Genomic DNA, 14630 nt, shown 5'->3' with positions numbered 1-14630 from the left:
CATTCATTTCATCCTTTTGAGGTCGTTTTTATCTCGATGCGACTCAGAGACCGTTTCTACAGCTCCACATTGCATCCTCATGACTTTCAGTAACAGAAGAAACCTTCATCATGAACAACCCCCAACCCATCTTCTCGAGAGATCGTGATGCCGATCCTGTTCGTGACTCCCCAGGAGATACTGGTGGAATTGATACGCACACCAAGTTTATCAAGATCGACCAAGAACTAACTCGGTGGAGTTGGTAAACAAGCAAACAAACAGACCATTCTCATCTTTTAGTACAGATTTTTGTTTTTTTAACAAATCTAATGATTTGAAGCAAATGTAAAACGTGATTATTGGACAAAACTAATTTGAACGAATTGTTGCCAATCGGGTGAAAGACGTTTGTGACGTCATTTAGGACCCACAAAAGATGCTTCCAGGGAAATTGCTGAGAAGTTCACTGAAGTTCCATTTTTAGAGCAGCGATTGTTCATATAAAATGTAACATGTTGAATGCAGTAGTGATGCATGTCATCCTTCTGTTTTTGTAATCTCTAAAATTTACACAACCTTGAGTTTGTCAGAAAGAAATATTAATCACGACAGAGCCAGAATTTTTTGTAAACGAGCACAAACGTTTTATTGCGGGTTATTCAATGAATGATGAAGTACAAATCCAGGACTACAACAGCACTACATGCAAATTGCATATTTATGATGCAATGATAATCAAAATATGGATCCAAAGCAAATAACATTGTCGATGTATCGTTAATAAAAGTGTCGAGTCAAAGAAAGGTTTTTATTATTTAAAAAAAAAAAAATTATAACATAAACAAATACTTTGGTGCATGTTGTTTTTCATTTTATTTTTATTTTTACTGCTATAACTTACTGTAACGTTCAATATTGTCCTCCAACAAATTTCTGCATAAAATTATTCTTGACAATCTCATTGACCGTCCAACAATTCCCAGTTTATGCTCTTTTTTTTTTTAACAACTTGTAAGATTTCCCCCAATCTCAAGGTGCAGGTATAACTCACCACCTGAAAGAAAAGAGCCAAATCCTCTAAATCTTTATCTCGGGTCAGTGCAAATTGTACGACTTCGACTTTCGCTCATGGAAAAAAAATAAAACAAAACAAAAGCCTGCTTCAAGTATTGCCCACTTAAGCGTTAAAGACAAGTAAAATTACTACTTTCAATAAAATAATTAAAATTTAAAAAAGAATTGAACTTTTAAGTGCACACAGGTGTGGAACGCAATTTCTACCACCTTGTTTGTTGTTGTTGTTGTTGTTCTTGTCGAGATGGCCCATTAGCAATAATGTCATCATTAGGTCCATTTAGGTCTGTTTTTGGTGGTTACGGCCAGCCCCTCGCATCCTCATCTGGAAGACTTGTTGCTTGGTTGACTGCAGAAGCTACCACAGATGTTGGCAGTTCTAAGTGCATACGTACTGGGATTTTTGTTTTGACTGCAGAAGCTACCACAGATGTTGGCAGTCCTAAGTGCATATGTACTGGGATTTTTGTTTAAAGCACGGACTATAAATACATGATATTGTTAATGGGAAGAGGAGAAAAGAAAAAATGGTATTATGTGATCAGCGTTCCAAGGTGAGATGATGACATCGTTAGAAGCAACCACACTCTTCCACAATCATGTTTGGCACGTCTTTCTTCACAACATTCTGATCGTCGTCATAATAGAGCATGGAAATGGCACTCAGCCGGGTCGGGACGCAGCAAGAGGTGAAGTCGTTGAACTGGTTCGAGATTCGTAGCCAGTAGTTTTGAATGACCGAACCATAAAATGATGAACTTCCACCTAGACCAAGCACACCAGTGAGGTGTCCAGGACACTCTCCGTCGCAGTAGTTACCGAAGTATCCCTTTGGTGCGATGATCCAATCATCCCATTCGATAGATTTAAAGTCGATGAACAAGGTCTTCCGGCAGCAGCGGTTCGATTCTCCATCGCACTCCAGGCCACGCTTTTTGAGACTCCGCCTGGCTGCCGTCTCTCCGAGGCGGGTGACAAGGATGGGCAGCTTGGAGTCGCCTGCGGCCCTCCCAAGAATCACGGTCGCACCCGCCTCCCCACATTCTGAGCACAGTAGGCGCAGCCGCACTTGACTAGCGCCGTCCTGCAATGCATCTTCCACCGCACGCTTCACCCCAATGCTGTGCCAACCGGTCCGGCGCAGCATGACTTGTCGCTCTGCAATCAGCTCATCGCTGCGCTTTGGATTCTCCCTGGCCGCAAATATTTGCAGTTTGACCCTTCTCCGGGTCCCTCGACCGGAGTCCCGTGCATTGTGTGGATGGACCATCAAGTAGATCCATAGTGCGGCTTTATCGACCCGCGACTGCTGACGGGACTCTGCTGACATGGCAAAAGACAGAAGTCCATCAGGCTTGTTTCCTGAGGGAAGGGAGAGAGGACAGAGATAGCATGATGAAATTGGCACTCGGCACTTGGAGTCATTGAACAGCAAGATCTCTCCGCATTTACTGAATTCCTTGCCATGTCCCTGACATTTGCTTCACATCCATCATTCCCTTTCTCCACGTCTGTAAGTGCTTCCAAAAAACTTTTCAACGTCGGCAGTTTTTATTCCCCCCAAAGAAAAGATGGCGAAACGACAGCATTTGGGAATGAGCATCAATTTTCTCTCCAAAGGAATTTGAATAAGTGTTGGAAAAATTCCTGCAAATCTAGATCTTAACAGTGAGAAAATGAGGTATGATGAGAGTTAGACAGTTTATGAACTTTTAAAAAGCCAAAACAGCAAAACTAGTCTGGAGAGTATGAAAGAGTCAGAGGTTAAATAATGCACGGTATATGCGTAAATGCTGGACAATAAGAAGTTTTATAAATTGTGCTTTTGTTTAAAGTAAACCCAGCATCGTGTGTCATCGATCTGATTACACTGGGATAAGGATCGTTATCGGAGTAGCAACTTTGGTGGTTCTTCATTTATTAACAATAAAACAATCGCGTGACCAGCAGATGAACAATAGCAAATGAGGAACAATGATCATTAATATTTTTGCAGAATAATTACATCGAGATTTGCATCGTTTTGATGACTCGTCGATACCCGCTGCTTCCGAGAGGGGACAGTGGTTTAACCACTTGCACTATTCCATGTGTACAGGGGGAAATCGCAAGTTGTCTCCTCACACTCACGAGGGCAGAGGTTGACTTATTTAATGCCAATGATCCGACCCTGGATACCCCGAGCACGAATGCAAAATTTCGTGGAGTCGGACAAGCCGGTTATGATTCCATAAAGAATGGAATACAGATCCACAGACATTGTCTTGTTTTAGTTCGACGTGAGAATCCACTGTTTACATGCATCCTGTGATTTAAAAACCTTTTTGGAGATCATTTGGTAAGAAGGCTATAATTATACTTCCACGTGGACACACAAACACAATTTTTTTCCCTGTGAAATTGAAACCACTGCTATCCTACATGGACTAAAGACCTTTTCACACTGGAGCATCAATCCCCAAGGATATGAAAGATATTCACCTCTGACTTCACCCTCCCTCCCATCATTTTACACTTGTTCAGCGCTAACCTTGTTGCGAGCTAGCCGTGCACTTGAAGGATTCAACCCGGGCGAGAGGTCACCGTGTGTGCGTGTGTATTCGATGGCTGATCGCACAGGAAGCTAAAGTTTGAGAATGCCAAAGACTTGGGATATTTGGGCACAAAATCAATCGCTTAGGTGCTAAGTCCGTCAAAAAAACCAGAACAGATATTTTAGTTATGATGGACAAGTTGCACCCCAAATTGCAAAACTGAAAAGGGACCCGTTGCAGAAGTAAGAGCTACGGAGAATGCCTGCATTGACCTTTGTATCCCCCTCCCCCACGAATCATGTTATGTTAATTACGGATGACTCACTGCTACCACTTGGGGTGAACTCAACCCCCTTTTTGTTCACACTATACTTTTGGCCCCCAGGTTGAAAAATCTCATCCCTGATGTGAATCAGGATTGAGTTCGGATTGAGAATCAGGAATCGGAGATTGAGAGTCACCATCTGTACGATGATCGGGTGGGGGCGGGGGGGGTGGAGGGTATCCCCTGGGGCTAAAACGGTAAGTGAAAAGTTCAAGTACGTTCACCCCCCTAGTCGTTCTTGCCCCTGGGGCCACCCCTGAAATTTTGTCCAGTGCTGCTGTGTAGGAGTTTCGAGACGGACCAATGCCGTCTGCATCAGTATAATATTTTAATAAATAATTGACATTGTACACATGGTGCTCATGCCCTTGAACCCGAGTTTAAACGCATAATCTGCATCGCCTTGTTTTCGGCGAATTCTGAAAAACGCAAACGGCACAAATGAGATAGAGACACAGAGAGAGATAGATATATCTCACATTCCTTAAACAAAAACGATGAATGCGTGAAAGTTCACACTTATTTCAGTTTTGCGATGATAACCCGAACGCAATAAAATATATCAAGATAATGGAGGAATTTGATGACGTAGGAGTTCCAAACTGTTTCCATAAAGGCAGTTGTGTAATGAAAATATGGAATTCGCAAAAACAACGAAGCAAATCATTTCGTAACAAGACATAAAGGTGCGAGGAGATTGGGCCCTGTGGGGGGTTCCAACATTGATCTTTTAGCGTTATTTCACGTCATTTTCTGGCACACGTCATGCAGCATCAGCGAGGATAAGATGGCACTGCAGATAGTGAATAATCTTTGTTTTATAATACAATGCAATGATAATGAAACAGAAGTCATCGAACATTGATCGGTTGATAAAGTTGTGATGTAAAAAGTTGCTCGCATCGATGCGGGAGCTGTCCCTTGGACGGACGTTAACCTGGAAGACACGTCTGCTGGCATTGATCTTGTCTCTGTATCCACCTGTCGTCGTCCGATGTTAAATTAGATCCTATGTTGTCTGGTGAAGAGTAGTTCAGCTGTAACCACACCCTGAACAAATTACAAGCTCCCACCTCGAGCTCCTTCAGTCGAACGTCAGGCCTAACCCGCCAGTTCATGAAAAAATTGGGCTTAAAACTTTCCTTGGTGGATTGCGTAAAAAAGGAATAATATTTTGGGGTTGGTAGTAGTCGTAGTACAGTACTATGTAGTATTGGTAACTTTGAGATTGTTATTTTGTATCGTCAGTGTTTACAAGGAACAAAAATGCTTCCATTTTGTACTTTGTATGTGATTCAGTTTATTGTGCACACGTTCCTGCAACTACATTGCACACACGCACACACACACATGTGTGTATATATATATATATATATATATATGTATAAATATATATATATATATATATATATATATGTATAAATATATATATATATATATATATATATATATATATATATATATATATATATATATGTATGAAATAGTTGGGTATGCTTACACATTGTCAGCAAGAACAAGCCGTGCTTCGTACGCAGGCACATACGAAATAGAAAGTTTATGATTAGAGGCAAGCTTCACCAACCTCCTGCTAGATGAGCACAAGGATGCACTTATTTTAGAATATTTTCATTTACAGACGCTTTCTGACGGTTCTGTGATTATTTCCCCCCCCCCCCTGCTGTATTGGCTTTGATGTCCGTTGGCACGCAAAATTACCGTGCTTCTCCATTGGCTCGGGTTGGTCACCTACATTTATTTTTTTTCAGTTTTTCCATTTATTTATTTTCATTTATTTATATTTTCATTTATGGACCCTTTCCGACGGTTCTGTGATTTGTTTTTTGTTTCCAGGTGTATCGGCTTTGATGTCCATCAGCACGTGAAATTTCAGCTTTCTCCGTCACCCAGAAGGTACCGATCTGAAATATCAGTCAGTCAATGAGTGGTTAGAATGAGCTATATTTACACATTGTGTAAGCAGACAAACCATGCTTCCCCATTGTCTCGGGTCTCTCACCTGCATTTGATTTTTCATTTATTTATTTTCACGTTTTTGGGGGTTTTTTTTGCATTAATTTATATTTTCATTGACAGATGTTTTCGGACAATTCTGTGATTGGTTTTTTTCTGGTGTATCGGCTTCAATATCCGCCGGCACACAAAATTACCGTGCTTTCCCATTGTCTCGGGTCGCTCACCTGCATATTTTTTTTCATTTATTTATATTTTCATTGATGGATGTTGTCCGACGATTCTGTGATTTTTCTCGGTGTACCGGCTTCGATGTCCATCGGCACTCAAAAAATTTCAGCTTTCTACGTCACCCGGAAGATACCGATCTTTAATATCAGTGAGTGGTTAGAATGAGCTTTATATATTAGATAGACATGACACAGTCAAAATACACGTTTTATACAGTACATATATATTAGTTTTTGATTCCCTTCCATGAAAAGATGGCGAAGAGACAGCCATTGCTATGTCAATCACAGATTTTCTCACCAAAGGAATATTTCATGAGAGAGGTGTGTAAGAATCCCATGAAAATGAAAGGCATCACCTTAAACGGCTTTCGATGCGGATTCGACCAATTTTCATCCCAAAATCGATAACGGAAAATCAATTGATGGGTCGATCATCGATGCTCACCTAATTACTCATGTTAATTATGGCGGATCGTCATGTTTGTCATGAGCTTGACTCGAGCTCTGATTGAAGTGACCTTGATATTTTTCCTACGATTTATAATTGAATCATTGATCGTGGTAAAACGTGGTGAAGCGAAGAAGCGCTCCTACTCTCATGGGGCTGTTTGGAGAGGGGTGATCGAAAACGCTCAATAACTTTTGCACAGGAAAAATGCTCGATGCTCCATACATTGATCGTATGCATTTATTTTATATACTGTACACGAGTGATTAATTTAATAAATGTGATTATTTTAAAATTTAAAGGGAAAGCAGAACACGTTTGCTTGCGATTTGTTGCGTTGTGCATGAAACAGGATTGTTGCACGAGACATATTTTTGATGATAACTGTTAAATGTGCATAAAACGTATAATCCCCACCCCTTGACGAGCCCCCCACCACTTGACTAGCCCCCCACCCCTTGACGAGCCCCCCACCCTCCACTCCACTCCAGACCACACCAACCCCAATGCCAACCCTGCCATGGGAAGGAATAATATTGTTCGCTTGGTTTGTTTTTTTCATATTAAACACACCTTGGTGGTGGTTTAGCTCTATCGTATTACATGACATAGGATAGCCATGTCCATATGACACCTTGTGGTGTGACGTGTGACAGGTGTGATAGCATTTGTGTGTACATCGTGAGAACGTGCTTATGCATATATATATTACCTGTTATATTTATATTTTGGTTATCCATATGGTTATTATATAACTTACGACGTGGTACAGATAGATAAGATTTGTACAATACTTGTAATTTAGAGTTAACGTGGCATCACGTGCTGCGTAAATGCGATTCCAGGTTTGGCTCCCACGGCTCACCTGGCTCTGAGAAAGCGATGATTTCTGAACTCTGTTCTGCATCTTCCCCGTATGAGCGCCACGTGCGTCCGTCAGACCCGCGTCTTGAGTTGCCCTTCCGACGTCCGTCCGCCCGGAGCCGCCCGGCGTGCAGGTTCTGCAGGACCATGGCGAGCGTGCCCTGGGATAACGGTTTAGTGATGTTGGGCCGTTGCCGCAGGTGTAACTGCGCCAAGATGTGCCGCTTCACGGCCTCGGTAAGCTGAGAGTCACCGACACCTGTGTCGTGTACGCGGGACCGCCGCGATCGTCCGCAGGAATCGCAGCCTCTTTGTCCGCGACTCGCACTGTCCGCGCTCAGGGACGAGCTGACAAGAGCTGCAAGCAGCGCCAGACACGCTCCGGCCGCCGCGTGGCGACGCATCATCTCGACGGGACGTATCCTCGGGGAAAAAGAGCGGGAAACTGACGCCGATGCCTGAGATTCCCGCTGTTGAAGTGCAAATTGGGCGGTTCGGGTGGCAATCTCACGCACGAAAGAGAGGAGACAACTCTGTTCTCATGCTTGATGGAACCGCGTCCTTGTACAGCCGCAGGTCGCTGGTTCGACGCTCACTGATCTTTACGATGTTTTGGACTTTTTCAAGACGACTTGGTGTCGTGTGGCAAAGGAGTCCGGTGTCCTGTGTGGCGGCCCAACAATGCGGCTTTGACCCAGGAGCGGACCAGCTGAAATAGCTCTCTCTCGGAGCCTGGTGACGTCTCGACAGAGGCGCGGTTTCGCGCCATGGGATGCCGACGCGCCTCCCGACCCACCGCCGTGTGGGCGTGCTTTCCCACGGACATTCCTACGTTTCCAGGTTTGACACCACATCGTGACGTCACCTGCACACTCACCACTTTCCTCTGGACTTGAGGAACGGTGATATGTAATCACGGTTTGTTTGTTTTTTGTAAAGAACGTCCCTAACCACAATGCCCTGCATATCGCCGATGCTCCGCAATGACCACTGGGTTCAGGACACCTATGCAGAATGCAGAGACCATTTTTGCCTGCTCCAGAATGCAAGACCTTTAAAATGTGACTGCACCAGTATGGATAACTTGCAGCTGGGGGGTGGGGGGTTACCTTGAGCTATGACATCATCACTGGAAGCTAAAACGTTTAGCCACGAGACATTATGAATTAGGGAACTCCCATGTGATCATTATCTACCTGGCCGCACAGACGGTGGTCACAGCTGAATAAGCTTCCCCCCACAGATGGGGTTGCCTTGTGGTTTCGTGTGAACCCGTACATCGTGACTGGCTGGGTTCATGAACTCATTGAGACGCATCATTCCCTACTGAGAACACTCCATCATTCTCTCGGCCCGCTTCTCTAGTTCATACGGTGAGTCATTCCTGTGGTGAGGTGTCGGTGTCGCAGACCGTCCCTCACTCACTCCCATCATGGCGGGACAGTCGGGAAAGTCCCTGAGACATTATTTTCCACAGCCAGACGCACTTGAGCTGTGCTTACTCAGTTTCCTGCACTTCAAGTTGGATGTTATTACATCACGACTTTGGGTTGAACATCATTCCATGGTGAAACCGGATGTATGATCGTACGAACCTTTACTTTTGCACATCTGATGAACTTTTAATGAACTGATGAACCAAAAGGGCCTTCACTCCATTTCCATATGTTGTAACTATTTCATGATTGTAGCGTACACACCATTATTGGTGTGTCTGCGTACCTCTGTAAGCAAACATCTCACAAATTTTGTATCTTTAAGCAAATAATCCACATCATTTAAATAATCCATATTGTATATATAATGCATATTATATAAATAATACATATGTATAATATATAATGCATATTATATAAATAATCCATATGGATTATTTATATAATATACATTATATATTTTATGTATGGATTATTTATATAATATGCATTATATATTTTATGTATGGATTATTCATATAATATGCATTATAAATTATATATATGAATTATTCATATTAATATATGCATTATTTATATAATATGCATTATTTATCTAATAAAGATAATTTAAATAATGCAGATTATTTATGGAATGTGCATTATATATTATATGTATGGATTATTTATAGAATATGCATTATATATGGAGTATTTTACAATATTCATTATTAATTATATAATATGCATTATATATTATACATATATATACAGTATATTCTATAAATAATACAGATATATAATGTATATTCCATAAATAATACAGATATATAATGCACATTATATAAATAATCCATACGTATAATATATCATGCACATTATATTAATAATCTGTATTATTTAAATTATCTTTATTAGATAAATAATGCATATTATATAAATAACGCATATATATATATATATTAATGTGAATAATCCATATATATATAATCCATATTATATGAATAATCTGTATGTATAATATATAATGCATATTATATAAATAATGCATATATATTAATGTGAATAATCCATATATATAATATAATGCAAATTATATGAATAATCCGTACATAAAATATATATGCATATTATATGAATAATCCGTATGTATAATATATATAATGCATATTCTATAAATATTCCAGATATATAATGCACATTATATAAATAATCCATATGTATAAAATATCATGCATATTATATAAATAATCCATATTATATGTGCTGAGTTTCACTTAGTCATTCTGTGCAAGGATCATGGTGCAGTTTGTCCACAAATCGCACTGCAGGACGACGACATAAAGACATTAATGCACTATGATTTGGAATGTGTATTTGTTGCATGCAACGGACAAATCGAGTTGGTACACATGAAATTGGGATGTCGATGCCATGAGCACCGAACAGACAAACCCATAAGAAACCCTAAAATTTTATTTTTAATCATAGTTAGTCTGCGTATTGTGGGAATAATTCTTTGATTGCCATTTGGATGGGGTGGGGGAGGTGGTGATATGTGCTTGATGGGGATCGAATAATCTTTTTCCAACCTTGTAGTCTCGTATTTTCCATTGATCAATGGAAGAGCTTGGACTGGCACCGTCATCGAGTTCCAAATGTTTGTAGAAAAGGTTTACCAGCTTGTCTTACTCTCGACCCAATCCCTGGTGCATAACCATCACAGAAGTCCCTAAGGTAAGACTCCAACTGTGGATCAGACATGAGTACTGTATTTATACTCATCTGGACCTATTTGAGTTGACCTCATAAACGTCCTTCTCAATTATGACGCAATGGAACAGAGCGGCATAAATGAAGCAAACATAAATGCAATACACCTGCGCCCCCTGCGGGTCTCCAACCTCGACAAGAATCCTCGCTGACCAATTCACACATACACAACCTCACAAAAGAGTGGAAGCGCACACAAAAACAAAGGCCAATGATCCAAACGCATTGGGTCTTTACCGAGTACGCGTCGGGGGGCAACTCTTTATAAAGTACGTACGGCGGTCTGGATTGGTGTGTACGGGAGGAAGATTGAATAGGATAAAGGGTGTGTGTGCGTGTGTGCGTGCGTGCGTGCGGTATGTGTTGTGAGATTTCGACCCAGTCTGACTGGTCCATTGAAGGACGACGGGGTCTTGCCTTCCTTATTGATCAGGAGGGAGGGAGGCATTAAGTGTTTCAGCTTGGTGTCTGTGGTGTCCCGCTTTTTGAAGAATAATCTTTATATTACAGTAATGCATTTGAATATTTATTTTGTTTCATTTTTCAAAAAATTTTTTTCCAACTTTCAATGATTGAATTTTCAGTTATTTTTTTCTATTTTTTTATTTTCAATTTCTTTCTCCAATTATCAATTATTGAAATATTTTTATATTGTTGAATTGTTTAATTACCTCCGCCACCAAAGATGAAGGAGGTTATGTTTTCACCCCCTCTGTCTGTTTGTCTGTTTACAGGATATTTCAAAAAGTTGTGGACGGATCTGGATGAAATTTTGTGGGCAGTTTGGGTGTGTGACAAGGATGAACCGATTCGGTTTTGGTGAAGATGCAGATCCGGATCCAGATCCGACTATTATAATTTTTTAAGTGATTCTTCACCATTGAGAGATAGTGCTAAAATGATATAAAGCATGATATATCAAAAAGTTGTGGACGGATTCGGACGAAACTTGGTGGACAGGTTAAGTGTGTCACAAGGGCGAACTGATTCGATTTTGGTGAAGATCCGGATCTGGATACGAGATTAATTTAATTTTTATAGTGATTCTTCATCATTGAGAGATTGGGCCAAAAACGAAATATTGCATGATAGTTCAAAAATGTAATGGTCCCAATATGTTCTTGTGGATCAAGCATTACGTGGCAGAGGTATATGCTCTACCGAGTGCCCTTCTCGGTTTTCCATTGCTGTAGTTCCTGGTGGGAAGCATTAAGTGTTTAGTCTTGGTGTTCCTGGAGGGAGGCGTCGTGGTTCCTGGAAGGGGACATTAAGTGTTTAGTCATGGTGTTCCGCTTTTTGAAGAATAATTTTTCCATGACAGCACATATTGTTACGTTTGAGGGGGGGGGTATGCATTCAAAGGGTAATTAGGACGTTTAATTAGGTATGCCATGCTGTTCGAGTGTACCAGGATCTCGATGTAATAAGTAGCAATTCAGTGGTGATAAGTTGTCAAGTAAATGTCCATTTCTTCAAGGGGGAAATGATAATTGTCACGTAATTAGATAGTGACACGGGATAGGGTAAGTGTGTCTGCGTAAACCCCTTTTAGTATTCTCTGGAGGCTTGCCATGACGTCACAGGACAGTGCTGCGGATGGCTCCGCCCCGTGATCACGATTGGCGGAAGGCGACGGCGGTGGGCCAATAAAACGGCTCGATTGGAAGTGACGAGGACGGGAGGATAAAAAGGTTCTGTTCGGGGTCGAAAAGGAAAAGGAAGAGGAAGAAGATCGGGACAGAAAGACCGTTTTTTTTGGGTGGAGGTTGTTGTGCTGGGAGCGTGCTTGTTGTTGCGCTGATTCGGCCCTGGTTTCATCATGTCTTGTAGCCTTGCTGAGCCTCCTGCCTCACCTTGGTTGGCTCTGTGGTTCTGCTGGCTCGGAGTACGGGGTCGAACGGCGGGCGGACCTGCCTCCCTCTCCTGCTCGCAATTTGGCACCAGAACTGGTTCCCTGGCGGCTGTGAGCGGACTTGGGCCAAGACCAGGAGGTCGACAGCACCACGGTTTCTCCTGCCCCCCTGACGAGAGCAAGGCCAGCTCGTCCGACGCCAATCCAGGGACTGTTGCGTCCACACCACGGTCCAGCCTGACCACCAGGAATAGCGACGTTTTGTGTGTGTGTGTGTGTGTGTGTGTGTGTGTGTGTGTGTGTGTGTGTGTGTGTGTGTGTGTGTGTGTGTGTGTGTGTGTGTGTGTGTGTGTGTGTGTACTTGGCGCCTTAGAGGGTTTGAGATTTGTATATTCATTGGAATTGTCTGTGTTTTCCCCACGCCCGATCCCACACCATCCCGTCGAATCGCCCCGGATCCCTCTTCTTGCTGAGTCTTGTTATTTCTGGTTAGAGGAATAAACGTTATCAACTCAGTGAAAAGCGAAAACCTTCCTCGTCCCGTTTGCGGTAGAGCGATTACAACCGCCATCTTTGGGTTATAAATAAATAAACCGCCTCCATCGTTTCGGCTCATTCTACGTTGGCGGGACTGTTCAAGTCCCGTGGACGTCACATTGGTGTCAGGGTGTTGGATGTTCGAACCCCTCAATTATATTTGGTATCGGGAGAATATACCAAGATTAGAATCTCGTCATGAATTGGAATATAAAATTACTACAGGAAAGCACGCGAACGCGGGAAAATTTTGGCGGGATTTTTCAAATTAGAATTAATTGGCGGCAAACGGGACTTCTGCACCATGGCGGATGTGCAGATGTTTGAGGAGGAAGGCCACGTGTCTGGCAGCGAGTCGGGGGAAGAAGGGAGAGACGGGGGTAGGGTTGGAACCTCCCCCATTCCGAGCGTGGACCATGCTTCATCGCCTGTAACGGAGCCGGCAGCGCCGGAAACCGGCACGATGACGATCTGGACAATGTTGGAACGTTTAATGAGTGCAATTACAGCACAGGGGGCAAAAATGACGGCACAGGGAGCACAAATGGCAGAAATGACGGCACAGGGGGCAGAAATGACAGATCAATTGGGGGTAATGGGGCAACAGTTGGGTGCACGGATTGATTTAATGAGGGATGAATTGGGGGAAAAGATGGAGAAAATGAAAACTGAGATGCAGGAGTGTGTGGATGTTAAATTGGGAGAAATACAAAGTAAATTCGAGGATAGATTGGAGGAAACAAAGGTAGAAATTACATTGGAGGGGGAAAATATACGGAAAAAATTGGTAGATAAAATTGATGCAATGAACATTTGGGTTGATAAAGTGGATGAAGGCCTGGAACGTCATCGTGCCTGTGTGGATGCTCGTATGCAGCTGCAAGTAGAAGAGTGGGGAGAGCTGAGGAAGCAAGGGATGAATTTGGCGGAGGAGGTAAAAGGATTGGAGGCTCGTTTGGACGAACAAGATAAAATTATGAGCCAAGATGAAGTCTTGGATAAAGGCCTGGTAGAGCCGTCTTTTGTAAGTAGAGTGTCCGGGTTGGTTGAGGAGCAGCTACAAACTCGCGACGGAGCCTTGGAGGAGGTTGTGCGGGCCCAGAAGATCCTGCGGGAAGAGGTGAATCGGTCCATTCAACGTTTGGAACAGGAGGCAAAATTGACCCATGAGACCCTCACCACAAAACATCTTTGGCCACAGTGGGCTCCGAAATTGGATACGCAGCCACAAGGGTGTTTGATCCCTGGGCTGGATTCGGACAAGGGAGAAACTGGGAAGCGGGCCACCGGAAAAGTGATCCCCCTGGTAAATTTTGACGGGTCAGGGAGCCTTGAAGCTTTTCTGACGCAATTTGAGTGTATTTCCCGACTAAACGGGTGGAATGAGCGGGAACGTACAGGGAATTTGGTGGCAACGTTGCGGGGACCAGCCGCAGATGTGTTAAAAGTGATCGCAGAGGGGATGTTGACCAGCTCCCACATTTGCGAGGCGTTGAGCCGTCGGTTTGGGTTTGCAGCGAACTGTGATCTGGTGCGGGCCCAGCTCCAGCACCGCAGATTAAAGTTGAGTGAGACAGTGCAGGAGCTGGCACAGGACATTTACCAATCAGTCAGGATCG

The 14630-nt window shown here is 42.8% G+C and overlaps 1 protein-coding gene across 1 annotated transcript; it reads right to left on the bottom strand.

Annotated features, from left to right (window-relative positions):
* Positions 1 to 800: 800 nt before the first annotated feature.
* Positions 801 to 8185, bottom strand: LOC147028288 (inhibin beta B chain-like). Its single transcript, XM_085878564.1, has 2 exons — positions 7436 to 8185; positions 801 to 2418 (listed from the first exon to the last, which is right to left on the bottom strand). The coding sequence occupies exons 1-2, from the start codon at positions 7839 to 7841 to the stop codon at positions 1628 to 1630; spliced, it is 1197 nt and encodes a 398-aa protein (XP_085734690.1). The 5' UTR covers positions 7842 to 8185; the 3' UTR covers positions 801 to 1627.
* Positions 8186 to 14630: the final 6445 nt, after the last annotated feature.

Source organism: Eptatretus burgeri, chromosome 4 (assembly GCF_056783735.1).
Source record: "Eptatretus burgeri isolate ZD-2024b chromosome 4, Ebu_testis_v1, whole genome shotgun sequence".
Classification (NCBI taxonomy): Eukaryota; Metazoa; Chordata; class Myxini; order Myxiniformes; family Myxinidae; genus Eptatretus; species Eptatretus burgeri.
This window is presented reverse-complemented; position numbering and strand designations above follow the sequence as displayed.